At 46.8% G+C, this 11,165-nt stretch overlaps 1 protein-coding gene across 1 annotated transcript in view; it reads right to left on the bottom strand.

Moving 5' to 3' along the window:
* Positions 1-11,165, bottom strand: part of ZNF366 (zinc finger protein 366) — a 76,809-nt gene that overhangs the window by 16,202 nt on the left and 49,442 nt on the right. Inside the window, exons 2-3 of the mRNA XM_004374506.1 lie at positions 5,102-6,444; positions 1,184-1,375 (exon numbers count right to left, since the gene is read on the bottom strand). Of these exons, the coding sequence (XP_004374563.1) occupies positions 1,184-1,375; positions 5,102-6,430 (1,521 nt within the window). The 5' untranslated portion in view covers positions 6,431-6,444. The remainder of the gene's footprint in view (positions 1-1,183; positions 1,376-5,101; positions 6,445-11,165) is intronic.

Raw genomic sequence — 11,165 nt, 5'->3', positions numbered from 1 at the left:
AGTTACAGTGGGCGTGCTGACCCACGGAGTGGGAGAGCTGAGCTCTTTTGGGCAGAGGCTTACTGGCAGAGTGGGGTGCCTCTGGGCACTTATTGGCAGAGCTAAAGAGCTTTGTAACACTTGCCTGAGCAGAGCAGAGGCTGGGCTGAGGGGCCGAGGGGCTGAGAGAGAGGCCTACCTGCGGGCATGGCTGAGAAGCTGTCTTGATTGAAGAACTGCATCCTGAGTCATTCCTGATCCTGAATTATAACCTGTTACTTTTCTAATAAACCCCATAACTGTGAGTAGGGTCTGTGAGTTCTGTGTGGCCATTGCAATGGATTATTAAACCCAGCAGAGAAGTAGAGAGTGCTGTGGGAGGGACAGCTGGTGCCAGAATTGGTAAAAAGGTTAGGGGGTGGAAATATGTCTCCACCTCACAGCAATCAGCCTTGAGCTATTGATGCTGATAATGATTCTCCTCCCACACTGTGCAGTTAGACAAGGAGGTCCAACACTCCCACGCCATTTTTTACAATCCCTGTACTGTGTATTATTTAGGCGCAAATAGAAAACGCTTCAAATGACTGTGCTAATGGTTATTCCTCACCCTAACCAAGCATTTCTGAGATCATGTGAAGGACTAGGCTCGAAATCCCATTTATCCTGTCTAGGAGGGCTTCTCTCAATTTATACCACTCAGCCCAAGTGCTAGGAGGGGAGGAGAGAAGGAGTGGGAAAGGAGAGAAGACAGTGTTAGAAGTTTCTCTAACTCCTTTCTACGTTTTACTCATGGCCTTGTAAAGGGGAGAAGGCTGCATCTGATTTCTCCACTCTAAAACAGGAGCTCTCCACATCACCTTCTTCCTTTGGAAACCTCATTCTACAAACGGACCTTTCCACCCTTCACACCTTCTCCTACTGCCTGCCTCTACCCAGAAGCAGCCTATTCTCTCTGTAATGTACTTGCTCTGGGCATTGATTCCATAGTGAGACAAACAGAACAGACTTCTCAGGGACCAATGAGCATAGGGGGGATGGAAAGAGGCTCAGAGCAGCAGATCGTACCTGGCGTTGGCCAAGGACGTACTCTGGGCCTCTAATGAAATGGTGTAGAAGGTTTTCTGGGGACCCTTCCTTGTCGATCACTTGCACAACCCTCTGAATCCCCTTTTTCCTCACTCCTCCCGGACATGCTGCTCACCTTGCATTTAAAAGGCTTCACATCAGAGTGGACGATCATGTGTGCTTTAAGGGTCTGCTTCTGCACGAAGCTCTTGTAGCAGAGGTGGCACTGGTAGGCGCGGATGTTGGTGTGGATCAGCACGTGTCTCTTCATGTTGGCCAGCAGGGTGAACTCCCGCCCGCAAATGCCACACTTGTGCTCCTTCACGCCCTGGAGGAAGGCAAGGTTCAGGAAAACGGTGGTTAACAGGTAACATGCTTTCATCTTGATTATAGTCCTCCTTTCTCTCTCTGCCAAATAAATCCACAAAGAGCCTGGTGATAGATGTTGAGTTCCAAATGGTGTGGCTTTAACCTTGTTAAATTACTATTTTCTTTAAAAGAGTTGATTACATCATTTTTTTTTTTTCTTCTGAAAACCATAAACCAGCCAGACCAGCAGAGGAAAAGAAAGCTATTGCTTTTGTTGTTCCTGCTGCTGCTGGGGTTAATTCTACAGTAAGAGTTCTCGGGGATTAATAGAATCTTGGTAAGAACACTAGAATGATCTGTGGAATGAGTCTATAATCCAGCTTTCATGATAATGAAGAAACAAAGCCTTCTAAACTGATGTTATCATTTCACATATGAAAACCAACGTTCTACTGAGTTCTTATTAATGTACTTGAAAACCCCAGAAAAAGAGTTTACACCCACACTTCGATAAATTACAACTTGATAATCACACTGTTGAGTTGGTCCCCTGGGTTCCCACAGGTTTCAGCCATAGTGACCTCTGTGTGGCACAGCTATGGAGCCCCCAAACTGGCTTCTTACAGAGAAATTCGTTAGGGAATAGCTTTCTAAACTAGAAAATTGTTCTTGGAGATGTGTTTGAATACTTAAGTATCAACGCTCTCCGTGGAGAGCACTTCTGGGGATTCATAGCTGGAGGAGAGTATTAGCTAATCCTGACTAACCATTCTTTCCCTGAAAAGGCCTTTGCAAGAGATCTTTTCCTGGAAAGACTTTTAGGAAGGAAAACTTAGAGAACCATAGCATTAAAAGAAGGTTATGGTAGGATTAGTACAACTAACAGATATACCTTATAAAGCCCATATTGCCTGGTATCCGTAATGATCTAAGGAGGAAGGGGGTTCCAAGCCCAGCACTGCCTCTCTCTACCTATATTTCCTTTTCTTTAATTTGTACTTTGCCTCAGTGTTGGTGAATCCATGGCATTACATGATGGATTCCGGTCTCCGCCTAGCCACTTACTGGCTGCATCATAACCTTAGACATGTCACGTGGCCTTTCCTGGTATTGCTTTCCTCATCTCAAGATGAAGTGGTGGGTCCTGAGAACCTTGGGGTTCTTTCCAGCTCTAACACTCTTTATCTAAATGACTGCTGCTGAGTATGGGTTTATGCTAATGAAAAACTCTAGAAATCAACCCCCTCTTAGAATTAAACTTTAACACTCTCCCAAGATAAATGTAAAAAAAAAAGGATATTGTATATTCAAACAGTGAGCTTAAAATTATGAAAAATATTTTCTTTAGCGTTTCAAAATTCACATCAGCATCTTTCTTCTCTCAAGATATTCTCTCGAGTCAGCTATGATCCAGTCGTCCTGGGATGTACTTATCACTACTTATCTACTTATCACTGTTTTCAGAATTCTCTAAAGAGAACTGTGTGTCCCAGTAAAATTCATGCTTGGGCTCGCTTGGAACTCACATGAATGCAAGCCTAAACACACCTTTTGGGGAACAAAGGCGGCTGCTGTTTCTCCAACAGGCTCAATCAGAGCACAGGGAGGGAGGCTGTGGGGGGTTTCAATGGCTCAGAAGGAAGCCAGGAGCAAGGGGAGGAATGATGGGAAGGGGGTGGAAGAGGGGTCAGTCTTTATAGTAGAGTGTTCAAGAGTTGAAGTGCAGGAATCAGAGAGCCCTAGTGACCTCTGCATGCCTCCGTGTCCTCATCCGCAAACGGTTAGAATAATAACTGTAGCTGTCTCTCAGAGTTGCTAAAGAGGATTAAATAAGAAATAAAGCACCTGGTATATATGAAGCGTTAAATATTCCCAGCTACCGTTGAGTCAGTTCCAACTCATGGCAACCCCATGTGTGGCAGAGTAGAACTGAGCTCTATGGGATTTCCAATGCTGATTTTTCAGAAGTAGATCACCAGGCCTTTCTTCTGAGAGGCCTCTGTGTGGACTCAAACCACCAACCTCTAAGTTAGCAGCCAAGTGCTTAACCACTAGTGCCACCCAGGGACACCTCAATAAAAACTACCTCTCAGTAAATGCTCTATTTCCTGACACCTTTAATTAAAATGCATTTTGTTTTCTAATGCAAATAAAGCTTATTTCAGACACCAGGCCATTCCTCTTATTTCTACTTCATTTTTCACTGTTTCATAGAATTTTTGTATATTTTAAAATGCAATTTTGAGTCCTTTTCGAGTCCCTGAAATAAGCTACTGGCCCCCTTTGTGGCTGCATCTCAGTCTAGGTTCTTTGTTGAAGGTTCCTGGATGTGGCAGGGTGACACCCCCCTGGATGGCACCTCCAGGTGCCTTTTGTAAATACAGGGCAGGAGCTGTTTGCACAGAGCGCATAAGGCAGCCACACATTTCGTCTCTGCTGCAGAGCCAGAAAATGCCCTGTGCTTTGTCCTAACCTAAAAAATGAAACCCATTATTGCAGAGCAGAAATGTTATCTCGGCCGGACAATGCCCTCCACTGACCTTTCAGAATTAAAGAATGTTTTAGAAACTCTGGCTTGCTAGAAGTCTCTACTGCCAAGAAAATCACTTGGGGTGAAGGGTGTGAGGATAGAGGTGAGTAGGTCAAAACTCCCCTCTCGGAAGCTCAGAGCAGATCCAAGTCAGCTTAGGGAGGGAGAATTTCAGGGACACCACTAGGACCTTGTTTCAGCCTGAAAGATACCAGGGATTTGGTTCCAAACTAGGCCGAATTCAAGCCCTTGGGCCTACATTCCTCCTTGAAGACCTGAGCCCAGGAAAGATAAAACCAAATCAAACAGAGAAGGATGCTTTCTTATGCCTCCTACAATACAAACCACAAGCATAACACCCGACTAGGCTCAACTCAGGGAACCGCAGGCCCTGCTGGGCTTGGGCCAGGCACTTCTTCCCCTCAAGCCCACCTGCACATGAAGGAAGTCTCACAACAGACAGAGAAAACAACCCGAAGAGTAGCCACTGCCTCTGCATCAGAAAGTGAAGAGAATTCTCCAGAAGAAGGCTCTGACTGGGGTAGCTCAGGACAGACTGGTCTTGGGTATATTGGGTCTGATAATACGTTTTCCCGGCAGGGAAATTTTCCTTATGCTGGTCCCCTAGAGGAAGTTTCCAAAAACAGAATTATAGGGATTCTAGGGGGGCTGTGAAGCCACAGCACAACTACTAGCTGTTTCCTTCCTCTTCACACTTCTCTCCAAAATGTCTGCATTATTTGTCAGATGTCTGCATTATCACCAGATCACAGGTGAACCTAGACTCTAGAAAGCTAGGTGGGGAAGACAGTTGTCGCGGAGCAGATTCCCACTCACAGCGACCCCGTGTGTGTGTCAGAGCAGAACTGTACTCCACAGAGTTTTCAGTGGCTGAGTTTCTGAAAGTAGATCACCAGGCTTCTTTCCAAAGTGCCTGTAGTTGGACTCAAAGCTCCCAACTTTTGGCTAGTAGTCAAGTGTACTGACCATTTGCACCACCCAAGGACTCCTTGGTAGGGAAAGGGCTTAAGAAATAATTTCATTTCCTCCATTTAAGGTGAGGATGGACACTCAGGGCTCAGAGAAGAAGCCTCTTGCTCAGGGCTATACAGCTCCCCAGTGTCACAGGTGGGAGAGCAGTTCAGGTGCCCAGGGCTCTGCTCATTTTACCCATGGCCCAGAGGCCCTGGCCCTGGGTGGGGATCCCGGCCTCACCTTGTGGGTGAGGGAGTGCTGCTTGAGGTGGTGGGGCTGCACGAACTCCATGCCACACTCAGAGCAGATGTAGGGCCGGATGTCCTTGTGCTTCATCATGTGGTTCTGCAGCTGACTTGGGTACTGGAAGGTCTTGTCGCACTCGGAGCAGCTGTACTGGATGGGGCCCCGGTGAGTGGTGAGGTGCCTCTTCAGCTGGGCCAGGGTGGGGAAGTCGAGGCCGCACTCCACACAGATGTTCTCCCGCCCACTGGCGTGCTTTGCCTCGTGGGCCTTGAGCTCGCTGGGGTAGGCGAAGCCGCGGCCGCACACGCGGCAGTTGTGCGGTTTCACCTCGCTGTGCTGCATCATGTGGCGCTTCAGGTGGCTGGTCTGCGTGAAGGCCTTGTGGCACACCTGGCACTTGTGGGGCCGCGTGCCCTGGTGGGTCAGCATGTGGGTGTGCAGGTGACTGAGCTGCTTGAAAAGCTTCCCGCAGCGGGTGCACGCGTGCGGCTTGATCCCGCTGTGGCCCAGGATGTGGGTCACCAAGTTATACTTGGAGGTGTAGGACTTCTCGCAGGTGGGGCACTGCCAGCGCTTCTGCGCCCCACCCACGTCCACGTAGTAGCTGTCGTCGATCTGCACGTTCACGTCCACCCTCTCCACCTTCTGCTTGGTTTCCTCACTCTCCTGGGGCTCAGCTTTCCGTGGCAGCAGCGGCTCCGGGGTCTGCTTGGGCAAGAAGGTGTGCCGGCTGAAGGGGAAAGGGGAGGAGGGCATGAAGAACGGGAACATGAGGCCCGGGTGGACTTTGGGGTAGTAGGGGTAGGGCGGGGGCGGGAACGGCGGGGATGTTGGCTGGGCCCACACAGCGCTGGGCTTAATGGGCTCCTGCTTGATCGATTTGGCCCCCAGGTGTTCCAGGGTGCGGCAGAACTGGAAGCCCACGTTGCACAGGTCGATCATCTGGGAGTCATACTTGGGGCGCGGGGGCTGCGGGAACAGCAAAGGGAGTTTCGGAGGGCCATGGTTTTTGTTCCCCTCAGAATGGAGGGCAAGAGGGGCTTCTTCCGCAGGGTGGCTATAGGGCATCTTGGTGGGCATGCTCTTCCGTTTCCGAGACCCTCCTCCTTCGAAGACGCCGGGGAATCCGTCTAGGTCTCCTGGAGGAGGTTCATACCGAAACTGGGAAAAAGGCCCCCGGAGAGCCTCTGGGAAAGGGTGTCTTTGAGGAGCTTTACCCCGGGAAGCTGCCGGCTGCAGGCAGTGGGGAAAGGAGGGGGCCCTCTTCACACCCAAATTGAAATACACATCCTCATCTTTGATCATCTTCATTTCCTTCTGCATCCTTGGCAAGTTTCCTTTAAAGAGAAAGAAACATTGTTTTAAAAAAAAAAAAATCCCATTCCCTTAAGGACTTGGGCTAGATGGGCTCAGTACGAATTTATGAAGAGTAATACTTGTTTAATATTGACCCTTCATTTACCCCAGGGATGTTCAAAATGTCACTTTGCTTTCCCCTTGGGAACCCAGTTCCTAATGTGGAAAGCACTGGCCTCCTGGAATGGGGCCACGGGCTGAATCAAAGTGGCTTCCCTTGTAAATCCACAGACTCCTGCTGTGATTCACTTGATTGGGAAGAAACCTGAGTGCTCATCTGGTCACTGTTCCCATTTAAGATGAGGGTACCAAGGTCCAGAGAAGTGAGGTGACATGCTCAAGTCACAAAGCTACTCAGTGGGACACATTCTGTTGTGACTTATCTGAGATGTGTTTGCATCTCTTAATGGTGATTTAAGGAGCCCAGGTGGCAAAATGGTTAAGCAATTGGCTACTCATGGAAAGGCTGGCGGTTCAAACCCACCCAGTGGCCATTCGGGATAAAGACCTAGCGAGCAATCTGCTCCTGTAAAGATCACAGCCTAGAAAATTCTATGGGACAAGTTTTACTCAGTCACATGGCGTCGCTATGAGTTGAAATCGCCTCAATGGCACTCGGCAACCACAATGAACAACAACAACGGTGATGTAAGCCTGTCTTTTATGGTCCTTTCTTCTATAAAGGAACCAGTTTCCACTGCCACTCGCTTACTTGGCGCCTTAGCTGCTGGAGGAGAAGGGACTTCAATGCTTACCTCTAACGTTTTCTGAGTATCCACCCTGACTATGTAAGGTGTGTGGTGAGGAGCACTGGGTGGAAGAGATCCATATGATTAAGAAAAGCATATTGGGCAAACCAGTGTTGTAAAGTCATCTTGGCAATTTATACATTCTAATCCTCAACCTGAAGCAGCATCAGGAGACAAATTCCCAGACTGTGAATTTCTAAAACTGCACTTGGGTCTCTCCCCTCAGGCTGTGTTAAGCATGGCCTCTGGGTGACTCTTGCAGTCCTGATGTTTCCTCTGCCCTTGCTGAGCCAGCTACTGTGTCCTGATGACTGCATCAGGCCTGCCTGGGGGACGGCATAGGGCTGGAGTCTAAACCAGGGGCCATGTTGCCTTTCCCATGTCTCCTTGATATTTTTCTATCTTTCTCACAGAGACACTGGTGGACTGAACCATGTGGCTGGCCCCACATTTCGGCAATAGTCTGTTTCTACCTAAGCTCTCTGAGTTTGACTGGAGTTAGTCCCCTGTGATCATGAGAAGCTACCATGGAGACAATCTGCCTGGCCTGGTGCGTTCAGCCTGGGGCCACTGGAGACAAGGCTGGGATAGAGTTGTGGACTAACTCAGGGTTCTGGCCACTAGGAGTGGCTATAAGCCGGGCAGTGCAGAATGAAGGCCCCAGGGGTGAGAGGGCCAACACATTCCAGTGATTCGTTACAGTCCTTGGTCAGGTAATACAATTTTTAAAAGTACCCAGATATTCCCAAACTGCATGTGTGTCCTTATGAGAAGTTTGCAAACTGTAGCATAATTGAACAAAATTGGACCTTTTTGTATTTGATTACCAAGTCCAAACACAAACAATCCAATTGAGGGAAAAACATGGGTCCTGTGAATGGAGCCCCTGCTCAGTGCAAACAGTTTATGCACTTGGCTACTAACCAAAAGGGCAGAGGTTCAAGTCCACCTAGAGGCATCTGGAGAGAAAGGCCTGTCGACCTACTTCTGAAAACGTCGGCCATTGTAAACCCTGTGGAGCACAGTTCTACTCTGATATACATGGGGTTGCCATTAGTAGGAAACTGGTTTTATTATGTGAATATTTGGGCATTATTTAAAGCTGTTAGTGAAATGTTCAGAGAGCTAAGAAACAATGTCGGTTTATGTTTGCTTTGTGTTTATGTGAGTGGGAAGAGAGACCTGGCTTGCTTTCCATGGATTTGGGGCTTCATAATTAAGAGCGAGAGCGCTGTGTCTCACTCTTTTCCTACTTCCTCCTAAAATTCTTGCTGAAATGCAACGTCTTGTACCACAGCTGCCTGAAGGACCAGGCACTTGTAGAAAGTGATAAGAGTAGTAGGAGAGTAAAATGTCTAGCTTTGTGAAACTGGAGGAGTGTGGAATGATATGAAACTGAGCACAGCGTCACCGCTGCTCTCAGAAAGAAAGCACCAGCATATGGGTTAGGACGGCCGAGGCTATCGGATGGCTTTTCATGGTCATGATACTTGCTCTAGGCTTGCAGTTCAGCAGGTCCTGACCCCTACATTCTCATGGAGTTATAGAGGGTGTGGTCTTGGTCGAAGACTTTGTTGCATAGATAAAATAATTGGCTCTCAGACAAGGCTAAATGTGTCCTCCTGAAATAGAGAAAGAAAATGACAGATCCTTTCTCTGGAATTTCATTTTTGCCACAGTTGGTTTTATAACCCCTTTGGAGATAAGTTCCTACTAGCAAAAAGTCTGCGCAGACTTGAGAAAAGTGTTCTGGGTTATAAGTTACTAGGGCAAGCCCACAGCAAACTGGTTCTCTCTGCTAATTCTGATCTGAATTAAAAAGGACAGCTGCTTACACAAAGTCAGAATTTACATGTTGTCTTGTTCACATTAGAGAGCTTGATTTGAGAAGTAGTAAAAAAAAAAAAAAAAAGAGGCATGTTAGAACGTGGGCCAGGACTTACTGAGTCTCTTGTGTATTTTATTGTTAAGAAGGTACTTGAAAACGCATGGCTAATGAGGTCTGGTATCTTTATACCATATGTTGTGTCTTCTACTGGAAAATTACCTACTTGGAAAGGAATGTTACCATTAATTTTGAAACTGAAGGTATTTTGGATTGTGTACATTATTACTGCTTTTGTTTAATATCTTTTTTTGTTTTTAATTGTGACATAATCTAATGATTCATTCATTTTAATGTATTAGGAGTGGCACTTCTAATATATAATGCTAATTTCAAAAACATTTACCTCCAGTGTTTGTGTTTCGATTTTTATCACCATTGACCTAGTAAAGCAAAGAAACATCGATAAACAGAGATGAAGTGCTTTTTAACGTAAACAGCAGATTATGTCCCCCAAGTGACAAAGCTGCAGACTGTACATGTGTACATTTTAATTTCCTCCCTATTTTAATGTCATAAAAAATTAATTTCCCCTGCTTCTGTCTTGTATATGTAATGATTCTCCCACTCCTGAAGTAGTCGTCTGACTGCTGGAGAGTAAGCCGGGAGGTTTAAAAACGCATTGGAATCTATCCATGGACATTTTTCCAGACCTTTAAAACAGGAGTCTCTTCCTGCATAAAGATTTTAAAGAGCATTTCCCATCCCTATGGAGTCCAAGAAGAACTGGATCTGCTTCCCCTTGGCCTTCTTGAGAGAGAAATCAGCTTTGCCTGCTGCTAGTTATTAATATCCCTGTCTTTGAGCATGGGGTGGTAAGGAGAAGCCCTGGGTGGGGGGGTTAATATATATATGGAAGAGGAGGATTGAGGGTGTTGAAGGGAAGAACGAGGAAAAGATGTCTTTCCTCAGGAGACAATTTATCTTGAAATCGGTTGAGTTAAAACTCTGGGTGGCCTCAGCAAAAATATTTATAGACTCCTAGAAAACCTCAGTGTGTGCCATCCACATGCTCCCTTCCCCCTGTTTCTGAAAATAACTCCACAGGCATCCATGACAGCTACAGGGTTTCAGTGTAGGAGAGGTTCAGGGCTGAAATCTGCTTTGAAGGAGAGTTCCAAGCTCGGGGAGGTGGGGGGCCCGGCTGCAGGCTGTCCCTGAGTCAGTAACCTGTGCTGCTTTCAGAGCCCCTGGAGAAAGCTGGCAGGTTGTGAGACAGTTCCCCACCAGTTTGTTCTGAAAAAAAATATGCAAAAAGAAAGAAGAACTGAAATTTTTAAAGTAGACAGCTTTAGGATAGTGGAAAGAGCCTCAGCTTGGAGTCTGAGGAGCTGGGTGTAAATTCTGACTGTGTGTTAGCAGCTGTGGGAGGTTGAGCAACTTAATTTTGAAATTTAATTTTCTCATCCACAGATTGGGGGTTGGGATATTGCATAGCAGTGTTTGAGACTTAAAATTGAGTGTGTAATGTGAAAGTGCTTTAATCCGTAGACAGTGTGGTGACTTTCAGGAGTGAGAAAGAGTGGTTGAGAGAGAGGGGTTCAGGTGAGGATCAACGGACTGAAGCCGGATGACGTTTTCAAGCTGAAGCTCTTGGTCCCCACTGACTGGCATCTGGTCTCTGTTTTCCAAGTCCAAGACTTTATCCATTTACCCTGAGTTGGTCCTGTCACAGCCGTGAATGTGAACCAAGCACAAGGAGGTCAATGGATAAAGCCAGGTTGAATTGATTCATTCAGTGTGGAGATAAACCTTCCAGCTTAAGAATACTCTCATCCCTGGGTTATGGCTTTATTTCCTGTAATTGAGATATCTGCTGAACTGAACTGAACCCGTTGCTGTCGAGTTGATTCCAACTTACAGCAACCCTATAAGACAGAGTAGAACTGCCCCATAGGGTTTCCAAGGAGCGGCTGGTGGACTCAAACTGCTGACCTTCTGATTAGCAGCCAAACGCTTGACCACTGTGTAAGCCTGAGATATCTGCAAGCCCACATTAATAACGGAAAAGTTTTGATGAGTGGGGAGTCCAAGAAAAAGGGATTGGGTGGTCTTGTGAGCCATTTTA

This window comes from Trichechus manatus, unplaced genomic scaffold (genome assembly GCF_000243295.1).
Source record: "Trichechus manatus latirostris isolate Lorelei unplaced genomic scaffold, TriManLat1.0 scaffold00029, whole genome shotgun sequence".
Classification (NCBI taxonomy): domain Eukaryota; kingdom Metazoa; phylum Chordata; class Mammalia; order Sirenia; family Trichechidae; genus Trichechus; species Trichechus manatus.
Note: the sequence above shows the minus strand (reverse complement) of the source record. Positions and strands in the feature narration are given on the sequence as shown.